Genomic DNA, 20,000 nt, shown 5'->3' on the forward strand with positions numbered 1-20,000 from the left:
AATATATATATATATATATATATATATATACATATATATATATACATATGTATAAATATACATATATATATAAATATACATATATATATAAATATGCATATATATATATAATATGAGTACGCATGTAAATGCATGCAAAGAGAGTGTAAATATAAAAGAAGAATAAACAAAAAAAGAGACAGCCACAGACCCTCTGCAAATATAAACAAAAGGAGACAGTTAACAACCTCAAGACAAATAAACAAACAAACTAAATAAATAAATAAATAAATAAATAAATAAATAAACAAATAAATAAATAAGTGTCCTCACCTTCTTGATGTTTAGCTATTGCTTTTGCTGCTAAGGGGCCCATGTGCTGATTATAATAAAAATTAAAGATGTCGTACTTCAACTCCTTCATCAGCGGTTTAAAGCTGCTGTCCTCTAAATGCATGCGAGTCTTCATGCGCTGCCCCTCACGACGGTAACGGAACGCCATTGTTGCTGCTGCTGCTGCTGCTGCTGCTGCTGATGCTGCTGATGCTGCTGATGCTCCTAGTGCTGGTTGTGGTGGGGGTGGTGATGCTGCTGCTGATGTTGTTTATTGTTCTTGCTGCTGCAGCTGCTGTTGCTGCTGCTGTTGCTGTTGTTGCTGCTGCTGTTGCTATGTTGTTGTGCTGCTGTTGTTGCTCCTATTGCTGCTGCTGCTGCTCTAGCTGCTGCGGTTGCTGTTGCTGCTATCGGCGCTGCGCTGCTGCTGCGGCTGCTGCTGCTGCTTTCGCTGCTGCGGTGGTTGCTGCTTCCTGGTGCTGCTACTGTTGCACCTGCTGCTGCAGCAATAGAGTTTTTCTTAACTTGCTGGTTAGATTAATTACGAAGTTGCGGTGTACATACACCGCAGACCCTGGGGCCCCCCGGGGCCCTTTAAGAGGCCTAGGGGCCCCCCTCCCAGGGCAACAGCTTGGGGTTTAGGGTTTAGGGTTTAGGGTTTAGGGCTGAGCCGCACAAGTATCTGTACAGGAGGCCCTCCAGGCCCTGCAGCAGCTTCGGGCCCCCCTTCCTGGCGAGGGTTTAGGGTTTAGGGTTTAGCTAGAGGGTTTTATATTTCGAAGTATATATGAAGGAGACAGCAGCAGCAACTAAAACAAATAATAACAAAGAAGACAAATAACAAAGGAGACAGGAGACAGCAAACAATCGGGCATACACACATCCAGCCCCAACTTGCATGCGCACACATTAACCCTAAACCCTAAACCCTAAACCCTCAACCATAACAATTTTCTGAGAATCTGTTTGAATCGGATGCCCAGTCAATGGTGTGCCTTTAAACCCTAAACCCCCAAACCCCTAAACCACAAACCCTAAACCCTAAACCCTACACCCTGCAACGAATGTCCGGGCGTGAGCCCTAAACTGTAAACCCTAAACCCTAAACCCTCACCACATAAGACAGAGGGCGGCGGTAGCCCTTGTCTGTATGCTTAGCCGTTCACTTGCAGCCCTAGCTACCTGTCTCGCTAGCTAGCTGCTTGGCTAGCTGCCCACTTGGCTAGCTAGCTAGCTGTCTGGCTAGCCAGCTAATTGCTTGGCTAGCTCGGCGCCTGGTTATAGCTAGCTGCGCGGCTAGCTGATAGTTCTGCGTGTGGCTAGCTGGGAGTCGACTGGTTGAGTACCTAGCTAGCTAGCTAGTCAACTAGCTAGCTAGCTGGCTAGCTCGCTGTCGGGCTAGCTGAGAAGTTTGGGGCAGCCTACTGCTGTTGCTGTTGCTGCTGCTGCTGTTGGCGCAGCCGCGGCAGCGCAGCAGACTGTCTCTGTTTGTATGCCGCTTTGGTGTGTTGTTCGTCTCTGTCTCTTCGTTTTGTTTTCTCGTCCCTCCTTCTGTTGCTGCTGTTTGTCTCTGCCCTTGTCTTCCTGCTGCTGCTGTCTCTGCTGCTGCTGCGGGGCCCCCATTGCTTCTGTTTTCGGCTCTGTCTACTGCTGCTGCTGTTTATCTATTTGCCTGTCTCCTGCTGCTGTACCTGCGCTTGTCTGCTGCTGCTGCTGCTGCTGCTGCTGCTGTGTCTCTGTGTGTCCTGTAGAGGCAGCTCAAGGCATCTCCTCATATTAGGGTTTACGTCTAGGGTCTAGGGTTTACGTCTAGGGTTTAGGGTTTAGGTCTAGGGTTTAGGGTTTCGCTTAAGTAGCCAACTAAAGTCATTTAAATTAAATCTTCTTCACCCCTCTAAACCCTTTCTTCTTCCCTTACAAACAAAGCCCCAAAACAACCAACCACTAAACAACACAAACACACATAACGGCCCCACAGGGGCCCCCATAGGGGCCCTCAAAGGGGCCCTCATAGGGGGCCCCATAGGGGCCCTCATAGGGGGCCCCAAAGGGGCCCTCATAGGGGGCCCCAAAGGGGCCCTTAAAGAGACCCCCATAGGGGCCCTTAAAGAGACCCCCATAGGGGCCCTTAAAGAGACCCCCATAGGGGCCCTTACAGGGGCCCCCATAGGGGCCCTTACAGTGACCCCCATCGGGGCCCCCACAGAGACACTTACGGATACCCTAATAGAGGCCCTTACAGGGGCCCCCATAAAGGATTTCAGTGGGGCCCCCAGAGGAGCCCTTTGCAAGGGCCCCTAGGCAAATGCACTGAGGTCCCTACGGGGGGCCCTTGAGGGGCCCCCTCACAACACACCAAGGGCCCCGTGGACCCACGGGGGCCCCCTAAAAGACCCCGGGGGCCCCACAGGGCCCCTTGAACGCCCTCTGGCGCCCAAATAGGGGCCTTGGGGGCCCCCTACGGCCCCTGAAGCATCGTAGGGGCCCAAGGGGGCCCCCAAAGGGCCCCCTTGGTCCGTGGGGCCCCACAGGTGCCCCCGGGTGCCCCTAGAAGACTTCATGGGGCCCCACGGGGGCCCCCCTAGGGCCCCTAAGAGGGTTCATGGGGCCCTACAGGGGCCCCCTGGTGGTGCCTCTAAATGGCGGTGCAGGGCCGACCTGGGTACGCCAAAGAAAGAGGGGGGCCCCCTGGGTACTGAGAAAGAAGTACGGGGGGCCCCTATGGGCCCATGCGGCAGCATAGGGGCCCCCAAAGGGCCCCTCAAGACCCTATGGGGGCCCCCTAAGATACCTTAGGGGGCCCCACGCAGTACTCTCTTAAAGCGGCCTCCTAGAGAAGCTGATATTCACTTCAAAAGAAGAGGGCCCCCTGAGGCCCAAGCAGTGGGGGCCCCTACTGCCTACGACGGTGGACGCCCTGCTGCCTGCTGCTGTTTCTTGCTGCTGCTGCTGCTGCTGCTGCTGCAGGAGACACAGGAGGGGGGGCTTCCTCTTCTGGTGAGAGGCCCTTTGCTAAGACTTGTAGCAGCAAAATTACTGGCAGCACCCACCAGTATGTCTGCAACAAGGAGGGTTGCTGCTGTTGCTGCTGCTGCTGTTGCTGCTGCTGCTGCTGCTGCTGCTGAGTAGTCGCGGGCTGCGGTGTTGCAGCAGCAGGAAGCAGCACGGAGGCATTTGCTTCTTTAGGAGAAGATACCAGCAGCAGAGCAGGCTTCTCGAAGGAACAGAAGACGCGACGGCGCTGCTGCTGCTGCTGCTGCTGCTGCTGCTGCAACTCTACTGCTGCTGCTGCATCTAATAGGGATAAGCCCACGGGGTATAACGAAGAACTCCCCAAGTACAGCTCCAAAGTGAAGGGGTGCGCGGTGTCTTCACACCTCGCCAACCCTCCTTGCTGCTGCTGCTGCTGCTGCTGCTGCTGCTGTTGCTGCTGTTGCTGCTGCTGATCGCGAAGCAGAGACAGCGGAATCGTTGTTAACAGCGGTGGGGCCCCAGGGCCCCGCTCTGCCTTAAGAGACAGGGCAGGGAATAAGGACTCGTGCTCGTGCTGCTGCTGCTGCTGCTGCTGCTGTTGCTGCTGCTGCTGCTGTGCTTGCTGCAGTGCAGCAGCAAACGCCTTCCCTTGAAAGGATGTCCACTCAGCAGCAGGACCTGCAGCTGTGAAGCTGCTGAGCTCAACCGTACCCAAGGGCTTCCACTCGCTGCTGCTGCTGCTGCTGCTGCTGCTCGGCGCCCAGGGGTCTAGTATATGAAAGGATACATTTAGAATGACGCCAGACTGAGGGGCTGCACGACACTGGGGCTGCAGCAGCAGCAGCAGCAGCGGCAGCAGCAGCAGCAGCAAAAGCCTCCCAACTTGGGAGCGGCGCGCCATGGGTTCCTTCTTGCTGCTGCTGCTGTTGCTACTGTTGCTGTTGTTGTTGTTGCTGCTGCTGCTGTTATATATGTATCTAATTAGGTGGGCCCTCTGCGGCTGGGTTGCTGTCTTGCTGCTGCTTCTGCGGCAGCAGCAAGTCTTCTCGCTGTGCTGCAGCAGGAAGTTTACTGCTGCTGCTGCTGCTGCTAAAGACACCTGATTTTCTACGGTGTTTTACTATAAGGAAAAAGACAATAGAACCTTGGAGAGCAGCAGCACCCTCTGCTGCTGCTGCTGCAGTGGCTGCTGTTGTTGCTGCTGCTGCTGCTGAGGGGCTTTGTCCCTGAGCTGCTGCTGGAAGGCTCCTCTACAGCAGCAGCAGCAGCAGCAACAGCAGCAAAAAGAAGCAAACCTACCCTTGAAATATTAATAAATGCAATATTGCTGATTCTAAACGACACACAGAACGGGAAGCCTTGCTGCTGCTGCTGTTGTTGCTGCTGCTGTTGTTGCTGCTGATGTGTTGCTGCTACTGTTGCTGCTGATGCTCGTTGCAGCAGCAGCAGCACGTGTCTGGGCGCCTTATTTGAGCAGTACATACACCTCAACGCCGCCTGTTGTCTCCCTTTGAGGTGTATGTACACCGCAACACCCCGCCGAAAGATATACCGCGCATCTGTCGACTGTCTCTTTGTCTCCTGTGTGTCTCTCTCTGTCTTGCTGTCTCTTCCTTTGTCTGTCCCCTCTGTCTCCCCTCTGTCTCCTCTCTGTCTGTCTCTGTCTCCTCTCAGTCTGTCTCTGTCTGTCTCTGTCTGCCTCTGTCTCTCTCTGTCTGTCTCTGTCTCTCTGTCTGTCTCCGTCTGTGTCTGTCTGTGTCTGCCTGTCTGTCTCTGTCTCCTGTCTCCTTCTCTGTGTGTCTCTCTCAATCTCTTGTTTGTCTCCTTTCTTCTGTCTGTCTCCTCCCTCAGCATATCTCTCTGTCTGTCTCTGTCTGCCTCTCTCTGTCTGCTGCCTGCTTTGTGTCTCTCTGTGTCTCCCTCAGTCTCTGTCTATCTGTCTCTGTCTCCTCTCAGTCTCTCTCTGTCTCTTCTTTGTGTGTCTCTGTCTCTGCTTGCTGTACGTTAATCTGTCTGCCTCCTCTTTTTGTCTGTCTGTCTCCTTTGTCTCTCTTTTTGTCTCCTTTGTCTGTCTCTTTTTGTCTCCTTTATCTGTCTCTCTTTGTCTTCTCTTCTTTTAATAGCTGTCTCCTCTGTCTCCTTTTAATGTCTGTCTGCTGTCTCCTTTATTTATGTCTGTCTCCTCCTGTCTCAACTCTTTTTGTCTCTGTCGCTTCGTGCGGAGACAAAAAATAAGAAGAGACAGAGACAGAGACAGAGACAGAGGAGACAACAGATACACCGGGGAGACGCGCAAAGACAGGAGGAGACACATTGAGGGTATATAACTAAAATAAATAAATAAATATAAATAAGTATATATATATATATATATATATATATATATATATATAAGGTGTCTCGTGTCTCTTGCTAGCGCTGCTGCTGCTTCCTGCTGCAGCAGGCTTTCTCTTTATAAGCAGCAACAAAGCAACGCCGCTGGCTGTCTCCTGCTGTTCACCCCACAGACGATGGAGACAGCTGCTTTAGAGACACCTGCTGCAGCTGCTGCTGCCGCTTCTTTCGGCCCGCAGCAGCAGCAGCAAACATAAGAAAACTGCAACAGCAGCAACAGCAGCAGAGAAGCTACCCTAGGATAACTGTCTCTCTTCTGTCTCTACTTTATGCTGTCTCCTTCTCTGTCTCGCCTTTGGCGTTGCTGCTTCGTACGCTACTGCAGCAAATGCTTCGTCTCCATCACAGCAGCTGCGGCAGCAGCTGCAGCAGTTGCTGCTGCTGCAGCAACTGCCTTGAGGCTTGGCTCTCAGCACCAAACCCACCAGCAGCTGCTGCTGTCTCTGCGGGGAGCAGCAGCTGGCTAACTAACTGCCTAGCTCCTTAACTAGCTAGCTAGCTAGCTAGCTAGCTAGCCGGTTGACAGGCTTGTTTGGTTAGCTAGCCAACTCTGCCTTTCCAGCCAAGAGAGAGTCCGCGCACAACAACGTCGCGAGATACGAGCAGGCCAGGGCTAGCTAGCTAGCTAGCTAGCTGGCTAGCTAGCTAAACAGCTAGCTAACTGACTGGCTAGCTAGCTGGCCAGCCAGCAGCGTGCCCATTGAGTCAGCCCGGCAGCTAGCTAGCCAGCCAGCCAACCAGCCGTCGCACTCCGGCTAGCTAGCCTGCTAGCTATCTGGCTAGCTATCTAGCTAGCTAGCTAGCTAGCCAGAGCTCCATGGCTGAGTCTCGTATGCGGGCCCAGCCCGCAGTCTCTGTTGCATGCGGCGCTCGAAGCGCAGCAAGGTGCAGCTAGCCACGCAGAAGGGCCCAGCTAGCCACACAGTAGAGGCAGCTAGCCAAGCAAAAAGGCCCAGCTAGCCACGAAGTAGAAGCAGCTTGCAGATAGGTAGCAGCTAGCTAGCACCTAGCTAGCAGCTAGCTAGTAGCTAGCTAGCAGCTAGCTAGCCGGCCGCTTGCGCAGCAGCTCCTCAATCTTTCGCGCGTCCTGCACAAAGACGGAGACAGTTAAGGGGACAAGTTTGGCTGCAAGCCGGCAGCAGCAGCAGCAGCAGCGGCAGCAGCTGCTGCTGCGGCAGCAAGACCAAGAGCATCAGCAGCAGCACTACAGCTACAGCTGGGGAACATCGAAAGCAGGAATCAACAGGCACAAGGAATGCCGCAGCAGCAGCAGAAGCAACAGCAGCAACAACAGTAGCAGCAGCAGCAGCAGCAACAGAAGCAGCTACGCACCGCTTGAGGGCTGATGCGCTGCAGCAGCAGCAGCATCTCCGCCCTGTCTGTCTCGTCTATCAGATCGGCACCCAAGGCGAGGCAGCTGCTGACGAGGAGAGAGAGTCTGTGCTGCTGCTTCTGATGCTGCTGCTGCTGCTGCTGCTGCTCTTGCTGCTGCTGCAGCAGCAGCAGCCACTTCACCGGCAGCAGACGCACAAAGCCGTGCAGCACCAACAAGCCCTTCCGTCTGGGGAGCAGCTGCAGCAGCGGCTGCAGCCGCAGCTCAAACAGATGCTGAAGCAGCAGCAGCAACAACAACAGCAGCAGCAGCAAATGCAGCACCATAAGCTAGAAGTGCAGCAGCAGACGGCATGTAGCAGAAACAGCCGACCGCATGCAAATAAAAGCACTGCACAGCAGCAGCAACAACAGCAACAACAAGAGCAGCAGCAGCAACAAGAGCAGCAGCAGCAGCAAGAGCAGCAGCAACAAGAGCAGCAACAGCAACAAGAGCAGCAGCAGCAAAACTGACATGCATAACAATATGCAGCATCAGCTGCTCGCTGAGGATTCCCTCGAAGAAGGTGGCGACCCCAACTACTTTAAGTGTACGGTGTACATACACCTCAAGCGCTGCAGCATCCGCTTGCTGCTCCTGCTGTTGCTGTTGCTGCTGCTGCTGCTGCTCCTCTGCATCAGTCCCCCCAGGCTGCTGTTGCTGCTGCTGCTGCTGCAGCAGCTGCTGTGCCCGCTTGACGCAGTGTACAGGCAGCAGACTTTCAACAGAGCTCACGAAAGAAGCGACAAATAACTGCAGCAGCTTCGTTATTGCTGCTTCTGTAACGGGGCCCCTGAACAGCAGCATCTCCTGCAGCAGTGCAGCAGCAGCAGCAGCAGAAACAAAGCTGCAGCAATCCATCTGCTGCAGCGAGTGCAGCGCCCTTGGGAAGACGACTTCCTGCACCACCTCCAGCAGAAGATCCGAGAAAGCAGCAGCAACTTCCCCAATGTTGCTGCTGCTGCTGCTGCTGCTGCTGCTGCTGCTGCTGCTGCTGCTGGCGAGAGCCTCCATAGATTGACAGAAGCTGAATATGTCTCTAATAAATTCAAAGTCAGCAACTTCACTGCCCCCCCGCAGTATTCGCCCGCTAACAACAGATCTGTCTCTCAAAGGCCCTACTCCGGTGTCTGCTGCTGCTGCTGCTGCTGCTGGAGGCGCTGCTGCTTCTCCTGAAGCTGCTGCTGCTGCTGCTGCTGGAGAGCTGTCGCCAGCAGCACCTTGCGAAGAATCAGAGGGTTTCTCTGGGTCCTCATCCGTGTTGCTGCTGCTGCTGCTGCTGTTGCTGTTGGTGCCGTTTCTGTTGTTTTTGCTGCTGCTGCTGCTGTTGTGTTTCTCTTCTTCCTCATCCTGCTGCTGCTGTTGCTGCTGCTGTAGGTGCTTGAACCACTCCGCAGCAGCAGCAGCAGCAGCAGGAGTTGAAGGCGTTAATGTAGCATCAAGGGGACACCACCACAGCAATCCCCAAGAAGAGACAGTTTCTACACTTTGCTTCAGCTGCTGCAGCAGCGGCAGCTGTTCATACACCTGAACGATGTCTTCCGGACAGTTGCGGCATGCTGCAGCAAACTCCTCTACTATCTGCCCCACCTGCAGCAGCAGCAGCAGTAGCAGCAGGGACCGAGCGATGTCAACAGCAGCAGACGTAAGAGAAGAAGAAGCAGAAGCAGAATCAAGAGCAGCAGCAACAGCAACAACAGCCTCAGCAGTAGCAGCAGCAACAGCCCAGGAAGGGTGCAGCGGAGACAGCAAAAAGAGAGACAGTAAAGGCGAGGTGAGAGACTACAAGAAGGAGACAGATAAAAAGCAAAGAGAGACAGACACCAGAAGAGATAGAGACAGACAAAAGGAGACAAAAAACAGACAAAAGAGGAGACAGCCAAAGAATGAGACAATATATATATATATATATTTACATATATATACATATATATACATTATATATATATATGCATATATATATATATATATAGAGAGAGAGAGAGAGAGACAGAGACATACAGAGAGAGAGAGGAGACAAACGCACGAAGAGAGACAAAGAGACAGAGATGGAGACAAAAGGAGACAAAAGGAGACAAAGGAGACAGAAGGAGACAGGAGGAGACGAAAGAGACAGAAGGAGACAGAAGGAGACAAAGGAGACAGAAGGAGACAGAAGGAGACAAAAGGGGACAGAAGGAGACAGAAGGAGACGAAAGAGACAGAGACAAACCCACCTCTTTATACTCGGGCCGCACATCAGCGAAGATCTCCGCAGCAGCCTGCAAAAACTGTCTCTTTGTCTTGTGCCTCTTCGAACAGCTGCTGCTGCTGCTGCTGCTGCTGCTGCTGCTGCTGCTGCTGCTGGGCCCCTCTTCATCGCTAGTGAACAAAGCAGAGCCCAGCACTTCGCCCCAGCATTCGCTGCTGCCAAGTGCAGCAGGATCTACTTCCACATCTGCTGCTGCTGCTGCTGCTGCTGTCGCTGCTGCTGCTGCTGCTGCTGCTGCTGTTCGTGCTGCACCAAAAGCTTCGATAGCTTCAGGCGAAGAGGGATGCGGAGACTTCCGAAGCCGCCGCAGCACCTGCCCCAGCGGCTGCTGCTGCTGCTGCTGCTGCAGCTTCGGGCCGTATCTGTAACACAAAAATAACGTAAACCCTAAACCCTAAACCCTACACCCTACACCTTAACTACAGCACACAGCAGCTGCGCTGTAACAGAGGTGGGGCGCACAGGGATGCAGCAGCAGCAGCAACAGCAGCAGCAGAAGCAGCAGCAGCGGGAGCGATTCGGGTTCAAACCCTCCTCGGTTACCCTCAGTCAACCACCGTAAACCCTAAACCCTAGACACACCTCCTCCTTCTCTTTTGCAGACTCAAACTCCTGCCGAATTCATCAATGCGTTCAGGCAGCAAACGGCCAATGTCCCCCAAACGGCGTTGAGTCCTGCACCCAAACCCTAAACCCTAAACCCTAAACCCTAAACCCTAAACCCTCATTTGCCCCTAGGGGGCGCGACAAATAGAACAGGGTGGTCTAAACCCTCAGCTCAGCTGCGCAGAGCTGAGGGTTTAGATCTCCGCAGGGGTTTAAGGTAAGCAGGGGTTTAGGGCTAGGGTTTAGGGTTTAGCAAGGGTTTAGGGTTTAGCAAGGGTTTAGGGTTTGTCGTACCTCCTGTCTGCATCATCCGTCTCAAGCGCCTGCAGCGCCTCCACCGCCATCTTCACCGCGGGTTTCTTCTCGTCTGCGCAAACCCTAAACCCTAAACCCTAAACCCTAAACCCTAAGCCCTAAACCCTAAACCCTAAACCCTCGTGCGAAAAGGAAGAGAAAAAGAAAGGGCACCAGGAGTTTGCTTAGGGTTTTGCTTTGCTGTCTATTAAAGCGGAGGGTTTAGAATCAAATTATGTCGGCTGAGTGCTAGGGTTTAGGGTTTAGGGTCTAGGGTTTAGGGTTTACGAATGCAGCCGCTGAGGTCTTCAATGTACATCAAGAACTCCTGCAATCGCTGCAGCCGCCGCTCCGTTTCTGAAAGCAACACCAAACCCTAAACCCTAAACCCTAAACCCTAAACCCTAAACCCTAAACCCTAAAACAACAAATCCTAAAACCCAAAACAATAGGCCCTCATTCTCTATGCGCCGCATAAGCCAAGCATCCAAACCCTAAACCCTAAACCCTAAACCCTAATGAGAAGAGGCTCATGTGGGGCCGCCTTACTGAGTTGTTTGACTTCAAGAGCCGCTATTCGAGTTGCTGCTGCTTTCTTGGTGTATATTTGCTGCTGCTTCTGTTGTTGCTGCTGCTGCTGCTGGTCCGCCTGCATCTCAGCCTGTTCTTCTATCCAAGCAACTGCTGCTGCTGCTTGCTGCTCTGCGCTGCTGCTGCTGCTGCTGCTGCTGCTGCTATTGTTGCTAGCCCACAGCTGAGCAAAGCATTTTGTTGCTGTTGCTGTTGCTGCTGCACTCGCCGCTCTCCTAGGCTCTGCTGCAGGGCGAATGGAGCTGCTGCTGCTATCATCACCATCAGCAGCAGCAGCAGCAGCAGCAGCATCCTGAGGCCCAACGATGCCGCTGAATGAGCTCAAAATCATCTGCTGCTGCTGCTGCTGTTGCTCCTCAAGTTGCTGCCGCTGTCGCCTCTCAAGCTTCTGCTGCTGCAGCAGCAGCTGCTTCCTTCCAGCTCCTGAACGAAAAACAAAAGCAGCAGAAGCATCAGCAGCAGGACTGTGAGCAGCAGCAGCAGAACGCAGCAGCACCAGCCGCAGCAGGCGCACCAGCCGCAGCCAGTCGTAGCACCTGCCGCAGCAACCAGAAGCAGCAGCAGCACCAGCAATTAGCAGCAACAGCAGCAGCAGCAGCAGCAGCAGCAGCACCTTTCATGATTTGCTCTCGCTCCCAGGCCTCAACTGCTGCCTGCTCCGACTCCTCTGAGAGCTGCTGCAGCAACGGCACCCCCCGCAGCTGCAGCATTGCTTCTCTTGCCAGCCAGCTCTTGCTGCTGCTGCTGTTGTTGCTGCTGCTGCTGCCTGTTGCTGCTGCTTCGTCTTCCTCCGTGTACTCGCCGAAACAGGAGACACTCGGGGTTCCTGCCTTGTGGCTGCTGCTGCTGCTGCTGCTGCTGTCTGCTGCTCTCGCCTGCTGCCTGGAGCGCCGCGCCATCTGCGCGAGTGCAGCAAAAGGCAGCTCTGCTGTTCCGTCATCTGCTGCTGCTGCTGCTGCTGCTGCTGCAGCAGACTTGCGGTCTTCCAGCTCCGCCAATGAAAAGATGCGCGGCTCAGCAGCAGCCTCGCGGCTTCTTGCTGCTGCTGCTGCTGCTGGTGATGCTGCTGCTGCTGCTGGTGAAGTTGTGCGAGGCCCAGCAGCAGCATCTGAAGGACCCAAACCTCTTGATGTCGACTGCCTGCTGCTGCTGCTGCTGCTGCTGCTGCTGCTGCTTCGCGGGCTGCAAAGAGACAGACATTCGCAAGGCTGTATATGCATGACTCAGCACAATGAGGCTGCTGCAGCAGAAGCAACAGTAGCATCAGCAGCAACAGAATCAGCAGCAGCAGCAGCAGCAGCAAGAGCATCCGGAATGCCCACAGCAGCAGCAACTGCTGCTGCAACAGTTGCGGAAGCAGCAGCAGCAACAATCATCAGAGACAGCTAAGCATTTGCAAAGCAGCAGCAACATGAACATTGAAGGCCTCACTTAAACTCATGTCGTCTGCTGCTGCTGTCTTTGCTGCTGCTGCTGCTGCTGCTGCTGCTGCTGCTTTTGCTGCTGCTCTTGCTGCTGCTGCTGCTGCTGGCATGCGTCGCCTTCAGAACAATACCCACACTGCCCGTGGGGTTGACTACGACCACAGGTTTGCTGCTGCTGCTGCTGTCTTTGCTGCTGCTGCTGCTGCTTCCCCTCTGTCTAGCATCCGGGTCTCGGCTGCCGCTGCGCCGACCACCTGAATCCTTGCTGCTGCTGCTGCTGCTGCTGCTCTTGCTGCTGGCACTTCGTGGCTTGCTGCTGCTAGGCAGCTGCTCCTCAAGGAATTCCCTCACTGCTGCTGCTGCGCCCCGTTGCTGCAGCAGCAGCAGCAGCAACAGCACACGCCCCACAACCCTCCAGCTCTTAAAAACAAACTGCATGCGCAACTTGTCCAAGGGTTTAAGGTTTAGGCTCAGCTAGAGGCTTTTGTCTTTTAGGGTTTATACTACTAGGGTTTAGGGTTTTCGAGTGTATACTATTAGGGTTTAGGGTTTTAGGGTTTAGGGTTTAGGGTTTACGCACCACAGGGGGTGTTTCGTCGTCCCCGAAGCCAAAGCTGAGTCGCTGTGCTCTTGCTGCTGCTGCTGCTGCTTGCTGCTGCTGCATAAGCTGCTGGTGCTGCTGCTGCTGCTGCACGAATACGCGGCTGCTTCCTACTGCACAAGCTCCAGCAGCAAGAAGCTTCTTTTTGGGTTGCTGCTGCGCCAGCAGCCCCCGCTGCTGCTGCTGCTCGAGGTGTTGCTGCTGCTGCCGCAGCAGCTGCTGCTGCAGCGGCTCGTCTGCTTCTAGCTCTTCTAGGGCACTCTGAAAAGTGCTGTCTAGAAGCTGTAGCTCAGCAGGAAGAGCAGCAGCAGCAGCTGCTGCTGCTGCATGCGACTTTGCTGCGGTTACTGCAGCGCTCTGCCGGATGCTATATGCTGCTGCTGCTGTTGCTGCTGCCGCAGCAGCTGCTTGGGGAGGCGAAGGAAGCCCTGCTGCAGCTGCTGCTGCCGCCTTCAGAACAGCAGCTCTCGGTGTCTGCTGCTGCTGCTGCTCTTCCTCCTCCTCCTCATCGCTGCTCTCTGTCTTTGCTTTGCGAGCCTGGCGTACAACGCCGCGGCGGGCAAACAGAGCCATCTTGTGCTGCTACTGCTGCTGCTGCTGCTGCTGCTGTGAAGGGCAGTGTCCCCTGTGCGGCTGAAGCCGCTGCTGCTGCTGCTGTTGCTGCTGATACTGATGCTGCTGTTTAAACTGCTGCTGCTGCTATTGCTTCTAGAAGAGATTCCATGCAGCCAAGAGAGAAACTAAGTGAGGCCTTCTCTTCTGCTGCTGCTGCTGCTGCTGTTGTTGCTGCTGCTGCTCCTGCTGCAGTTGCTGCTACTCTTATTTCTGCTGCAGCAGCGAGACAGCCAAATCGCATACACAACTAAAAATAAGTATAGATACAGCAGGAGTAAGAATCTCAGCAGCAGCGATCAGCAGCAGCTGCAGCCGAAGCTGCTGCTGCTGCTACTGCTGCTGCTGCGGCTGCTGCTGCTGTTGCATGCGCTGCTCGAGTAATCTCATTAAGGCCTGACTGCTGGAGCCGCTCTGTTTTTAATAAATTAAACAAACAGCAAAATAAATAAAAGTAAAAAACCCTTTTAAATATACACTCCAGCGATGCAGTGTTGGCTTCGGTGACCTCGGGGGCTCTCCGGCATTAGGGTTTAGGGTTTAGGGTTTAGGGTTTAGGGTTTAGGGCTTACGCTCCAGGGACAGCATTTGCGTCCTCTGGGTGTCCCCTTGCTGCGGGAGGGCCCCACAGCACAAGCCTGCAGCAGGTGGAGCGGCGAGGGAGCGACAGCAACTGCAGCAGCAGCAGCAGCAGCAGTAGCAGTTGCAGCAACAGCAACTGCAGCAACCGCAACAGCAACAACAGCAGGAGCAGCAACAGAAAAAACAGCATCAGCAGCAGCCACAGACTTCTGAAACGGGGAGCAGCAAACGGAGCAGCAGCAGCACCAACAAATGCAGCAGCATTAGCAGCAGCAACGACACCAGCAGCAGCAGCAGCAGCAGGGAGGGAAGCAGCAGGATGTCAGCGGAGTGATGAGTTTGCGTCTTTTTTGAGTTCGGCAAATGGAGCAGCAGCAGCAGCAGCAACCGCAGCAGCCGCGGCAGCAGCAACCGCAGCAGCAGCATCAGCAGCAGCAGCCGCAGCAGCAGCAGCAACAGCAGCAACTGCTGCTGCAGCAAGCCATTCAGGACATACACCGCGCGGAGTTCGTGGCCGTAGATCTGGGTAATGCAGCAGCACGGAAGCGCATGCAGAAAGCAGCAGCCGCAGCATTAGCAGCAGCAGCAGCAGCAGCATTAGCAGCAACATCAATTAGAAAGGCCGAACGAAAAACAGAAGTTGATGCAATAAAAAAAGGAGACAAAAAGGAAAAACCCTGGGCACGAAATTAGGGTTTAGGGTTTAGGGTTTAGGGTTTAGGGTTTAGGGTTTAGGGTTTAGGGTTTAGGGTTTGAGGGAGAAGGGCTCCTTAGCCACCGTCTCTGAAGATGCAAGAGAAGGTCTAGGGTTTAGAGTTTAGCTGCAGAGTTTACGGGTCTGCTGCTGGAGCAGAGGGCTCGCGCGACTTCGCTGGAGCGGTATTACAACGACTGCCGCAAGGCAGTGCAGCAGTTCCTCGCTCGTTAGTAAACCCTAAACCCTAAACCCTAAACCCTAAACCCTAAACCCTTAGCCTTTTCTCTCGTCCCTAGACTCTCCCTTCGTGCTGCATACAGAAAGAGCGCTCAGGACACTCGCAGATGGTCTAGAAGAGATCAAACCTAGAAATCAGGGTTTAGGGTTTAGGGTTTAGGGTTTAGGGTTTGTGCTACAGCTCAAATTGGGATTTGCTGCGCGAGGAGAGATGAGGAAAACCCTCATCAGTGGATACTGCAGCCCTATACCTTTGACGCGCATCCGCGGGTGAGGCTTCTAAACCCTAAACCCTAAACCCTAAACCCTAATTTGATGCTTGAAACCCTAGGTCAAGGCCTTTACCCTCGCTTCTGTTCTCGCCCATAGAGCACCGAGAATGCTTCTCTAAACCAGCCCCTCCCCTTCCCTCTAAGGTTTAGGGTTTAGGGTTTAGGGTTTAGGGTTTAGGGTTTAGGGTTTAGGGTTTGTGGGTTCAGAGAGGGCGAAGCATCTTTTCCGTAGACCTGAAGGCGCTGCGCTTTTTGCAGCGGAATGGATTTGATTTTAACAAGTGGATCGCTGCAGGGCACGTAAACCCTAAACCCTAAACCCTAAACCCTAAGCCCTAAACCCTTAAACCCTAAAGCCTAATTCCTGCAACTAGTGGATCGCTGCGGGGCACGTAAACCCTAAACCCTTAAACCCTAAGCCCTAAACCCTAAACCCTATTTCCTGCAACAAGTGGATAGCTGCGGGGCACTTAAACCCTAAACTCTAAACCCTAAACCCTAAACCCTTTAACGAGTGGATGGTTGGGGGCACGCAAACCCTAAACCCTTAAACCCTTTTCTTAAAGAGTGGCTGGGGCTCACGCAAACCCTAAACCCTAAACGGTCGTTCTTGCGCTGTATATAGGGGGATGCATGGCGTTGCTGCATAGAAGTTAGGTCTAGGGTTTAGGGTTTAGGGTTTAGGGTTTGACCGCGATGGTTGTGCAGCCTTGACTATGAGCGGCTCTGCGAGGTGCAGCAGCAGCAGCAGCACCGCGAAACCCTTGAAGCAATGCACGAGCAGATAAAGCAGCAGCAGCAGCAGCGCCAGCAGCAGCAGGAGCAGCAGCAGCAGGAGCAGCAGCAGCAGGAGCAGCAGCAGCAGGAGCAGCAGCAGGAGCAGCAGCAGGACCTGAAGAGTCATAGACGAAAATCTAGGGCCCCTTGCGATCAGGAGAAAGCTCCCAATGAAGACGCTAGTACGAGCGGCGGCGGCAGCAGCAGCAGCAGCAGCAGCGGGAACAGCAGCAGCGACGACGAGGCACCCACGGAAGGAGGCTCATCTCAGCAGAAAGCAGCAGCAGCAACAGCAGCAGCAGCAGCAGGTGGCGGAGCATCTGCTGAGACTCCACAGCGAGTGAGTGCAGCACCCGCAGCAGCTCCGGTCTGGGCCAAGGCATCCGCAGGCAGCAGCAGCAGCAGCAGCAGCAGCAGCAGCGCGGGTTTGTCGCAGTTAGCTGGGGCCCTCATAGAAGCAGAGGCCCCCTTGGTGCTGCATAATGGTTTGCTAGATTTGCTGCACTTGACTGAAAAATTTGTTCAAGATATACCCTCTTCATTGGCGGACTTCGCTCAAGAGGTCTCGAGGCAAGTTAGGGTTTAGGGTTTAGGGTTTAGGATTTAGGGGATAGGGATTAGGGCTTGGGGGTTAGAGCTTATGGGCTAGGAGTTAGGTTTAGGGGTTAGGGTTTGGGGTTTAGGGTTTGCCTAGGGTTTAGGGTGTAGGGTCTGCCTAGGGTTTAGGGTTTAGGGTCTGCCTAGGGTTTAGGGTTTAGGGTTTAAGGTTTGTTGGTGCTGCAGACTGTTTAGTGGTGGGGTGTACGACACAAAATACATCGCCACGCATCTAACTCCCTGCAATACCTTCGGCAGGTAAACCCTAAACCCTAAACCCTAAACCCTAAACCCTAAGGCCCCCGTAGGGCCTTTCTTTTTTGCTGCTGCTGGGACCAGAGAGGCAGCTGCAACGCTATAGCCACAGGAGCACTCGGGTTTGGCGAGGGTTTAGGGTCTAGGGTTTAGGGTTTAGGGTTTGTATGCGTAGGACGGCCCTGCATGCGTTAAGAAATCACTTGCTCGCAATCCCCGGGCTTAACTGCTGCTTTATAATGGATGAGAAGCGCAAGGCTTCCTTTGACTTCTCTTTCAAGGTAAACCCTAAACCCTAAACCCTAAACCCTAAAGCGTAGACGCAAATCCACGCTTTAACTCCAAAGCTCCAGCTGATGCGGCAGAGGCGTTTGAGGCTCGGCAGATGAAGAGTTCTAGGGTTTGGGGTTTAGGGTTTGGGGTTTAGGGTTTAGGGTTTGGGTGTTTGCAGGAATTGAACATCGCGCACGAGCTGCCAGACGCGCGGAGCCACGAGGCGGGTTTCGACGCTCTGGCGACAGCGCAGGTCGGTGTTAGGGTTTAGGGTTTAGGGTTTAGGGTTTGGGGTTTAGGGTTTGGAGCTGAGCATCTGGGGACTTCTTCTCGTTTGGTTTTGATGGTGTTGTTTGTGGTTTAGGTCTTCGTCTGTTTGCTCGCTGCGGAGGCAAAGAGCAAGCAAGCAAAGTGCGTCTGTCTAGGGTTTAGGGTTTAGGGTTTTGGGGTGTACAGGCAGCTCGGCCAGCCAGGTCCACGAGTCTCCTTTCTGGTGCAGACCCTTTATATTGTCTCTATCAGGAAGCTTGAGGTGTACATACACCTCAGCAGAAGTATTGAGGTGTATATACCCCTCAGCAGAGGTATTGAGGTGTATATACATCTCAGCCTCCTTTTGTTGATTTGTCTGCAGGAAGGTCTCCTTGTCTCTCCTCAGTGAGGGCAGAGACATTATTGGGGTCCCGGGTGTACACCCAGGGTACTTGAAGCTGCAGCAATATCTTGGCGAGGAGGAGACAGCGCAGCAGCACGCCTCCAGCAGCAGCAGCAGCAGCAGCAGCAGCAGTAGCAGTAGCAGCAGCAGCAGCAGCGACGACAGAGTTGAGGAGCCGCCGACAGCCAAACGCAGCAAAAAGCAAAGGGCTCGCAGCGCGTCTCCAGGGGGAGTTTCTGCCGCTGCAGTTGCTTCTGCTGCTGCAGTTGCTGCAGCAGCAGCAGCTGCTGCTGCTGCTGCTGCTGCTGCTGCCCAGGGAGGAGAGGCCGTGCCACGACGCGAAGCGCGCACCAACCGCAAACGCGGCTAAGACAATAATATGTAGTTTTTGTTATATATAAATAAATAAATATATATTTATATATATATACAGATGTACATATAGTTATATATATAGTTAGAGCAATATATAGCGACCTACGGAAACCCTTAGCTAGGGTTTAGGGTTTAAGGGATGTCTTCAGCTAGGGTTTAGGGTTTAAGGAATACCTCAACTAGGGTTTAGGGTTTAGGGTTTAGGGTTTAGGGAATACCTCAGCTAGGGTTTATGGTCTCCTGAACCCTAAGGATTAAGAAAGACTTCAGCTAGGGTTTAGTGTTTAGGAAACATCTCAGCTAGGGTTTAGGGTTTAGGGTTTCATGAATACCTTCATGAGGGTTTGGGGTTTAAGAAAGCAAAGGAGGGTTTAAGCGGCTCCCACTCCACATGCTCCTCAAGCCCTGGTCAACCCTAAACCCTAAACCCTAAACCCTCAGCCCCCTACAGTGAAGAGTTCTTGAGCCCCTAAGCAACCTTGGCTGAGACAAGAAGAACAGCGATTCTACAAGGGCTTGCAGACCTGTGATGGTTTAGGGTTTAGGGTTTAGGGGTTTTGATTTTGAAGCGCTAGGCCAGAGAGGTAGGGTGTAGACTCCAAGGGTTTAGGGTTTGTGAGACCCGTAAACCCTAAACCCTAAACCCTACTCGGAGCGCTTCGGGTTGCTAGTGTGCCTACCTGAGCCCCAAGCCCCCGATCTAGGGCTTTTAGGGCTTGCTAATAAACCCTAAACCCTAAACCCTAGCCCCAGGGTTTAGGGTTTATAAACCCTCATCAGCAGCTAAACGCAAGAATGTCTCCCGCGTCATGGGGCCCCCATGAGATAAATCAAATTTTAGTTTGTAGAAACAGCCGTCCGCTGTCAGAGCTGCACATACACCTCAAAACCCTAAACCCTAAACCCTAAACCCTCAAACCCTACAGCCTAAACTGTACACACCATACGCGCCCCAGCAGCTCCTAAACCCTAACCCCCCAACCGCAAACCCTAATAAACCCTAGTAATAAACCCTAATAATAAACACTAATACTAAACCCTAATAAGCCCTTAACCCTAAACCCTAAAACCCTAAACCCTAAACCCTCAACCCACCTAAAAGGGTTTGCGGCTCCTGGCCAAACGCACAGACCGCTGCGAAGTTTTCCGAGAAGTGAAACCTGAGAAAAAACCCTAAACCCTAAACCCTAAACCCTCAAGACCAACTGGATCTCCTTGCGAAGCCCAACGGCTGCATACAAGCACCCCGAGAAGGGACGGCGTGGAGAGAGGGCCTTAACGGCTGAGGGTTTAGGGTTTAGGGAGGGTTTAGGGTTTAGGGTTTAGGGTTTACGGACTTGAACTGCGCCATACTCCACTCTGACTGGAAGTACGGCGATATCTTCGCAAGCAAAGGCCACGAGCTGCGCACATTCGTGCCTCCTGCAGACCCCCCGCTGCTGCTGCTGCTGCTGCTGCTGCTGCTGCTGCTATTTGGGTGGTTGTCTCCTGCCGCGTTAGCAGCAGCAGCAGCAGCAGCTGCTGCTGCTGCTGCAGTCAGAGGGTTATAGCTTGTTGCAGAAGCAACTGTCTCCCTCGTGGCGCTGCTGCTGCTAGTAATTCTTGTTGCGGTGGGTGCTGCAGCGCCCGCATGCGTAGCAGCAGGAGGGGTTCCTGCAGCAGCTGCAGCAGCAGCAGCAGCAGCAGCAGCTGCTGCTGCTGCTGCTACTTCACTCTCTCCTAAACGATATAAATGGAGGGTCCCGGTGTTGCTGCAGACAGCCAAAAGGCTGTTGCAGGGACTAATGCACAGACAGGTAATCATCGCAGGGTTAACACCTGAAGCACATAAACCCTAAACCCTAAACCCT

General features: G+C 53.6%; 4 protein-coding genes across 4 annotated transcripts in view; 1 reads left to right on the top strand and 3 right to left on the bottom strand.

The window, feature by feature from the left end:
* Positions 1-3,205: 3,205 nt before the first annotated feature.
* Positions 3,206-4,186, bottom strand: EAH_00035690 (hypothetical protein, conserved; the record flags this gene model as incomplete). The annotated part of the gene is made up of 1 exon (XM_013395719.1): positions 3,206-4,186. One exon carries the CDS (start codon positions 4,184-4,186, stop codon positions 3,206-3,208), a length of 981 nt encoding a protein of 326 aa, XP_013251173.1.
* Positions 4,187-6,718: 2,532 nt separating this feature from the next.
* Positions 6,719-13,391, bottom strand: EAH_00035700 (hypothetical protein, conserved; the record flags this gene model as incomplete). The annotated part of the gene is made up of 11 exons (XM_013395720.1): positions 6,719-6,766; positions 7,012-7,287; positions 7,526-8,641; positions 9,268-9,664; positions 9,885-9,977; positions 10,203-10,275; positions 10,491-10,559; positions 10,752-11,216; positions 11,407-11,975; positions 12,225-12,589; positions 12,798-13,391. 11 exons carry the CDS (start codon positions 13,389-13,391, stop codon positions 6,719-6,721), a joined length of 4,065 nt encoding a protein of 1,354 aa, XP_013251174.1.
* Positions 13,392-13,540: 149 nt separating this feature from the next.
* Positions 13,541-18,145, top strand: EAH_00035710 (CAF1 family ribonuclease domain containing protein, putative; the record flags this gene model as incomplete). Its single annotated transcript, XM_013395721.1, has 11 exons — positions 13,541-13,562; positions 14,010-14,518; positions 14,866-14,935; positions 15,128-15,216; positions 15,426-15,499; positions 15,927-16,430; positions 16,779-16,850; positions 17,023-17,128; positions 17,299-17,373; positions 17,485-17,531; positions 17,755-18,145. The coding sequence occupies 11 exons, from the start codon at positions 13,541-13,543 to the stop codon at positions 18,143-18,145; spliced, it is 1,959 nt and encodes a 652-aa protein (XP_013251175.1).
* Positions 18,146-18,913: 768 nt separating this feature from the next.
* Positions 18,914-20,000, bottom strand: part of EAH_00035720 (hypothetical protein, conserved) — a gene marked incomplete at both ends in the record, with an annotated part of 2,252 nt that continues 1,165 nt past the window's right edge. Inside the window, 3 exons of the mRNA XM_013395722.1 lie at positions 18,914-19,020; positions 19,246-19,310; positions 19,488-19,968. Coding sequence (XP_013251176.1) covers positions 18,914-19,020; positions 19,246-19,310; positions 19,488-19,968 — 653 coding nt within the window. The remainder of the gene's footprint in view (positions 19,021-19,245; positions 19,311-19,487; positions 19,969-20,000) is intronic.

The sequence above is a fragment of the Eimeria acervulina genome, genomic scaffold, assembly GCF_000499425.1.
Source record: "Eimeria acervulina Houghton genomic scaffold, Eah_scaff377, whole genome shotgun sequence".
In the NCBI taxonomy this organism is placed as follows: Eukaryota; Apicomplexa; class Conoidasida; order Eucoccidiorida; family Eimeriidae; genus Eimeria; species Eimeria acervulina.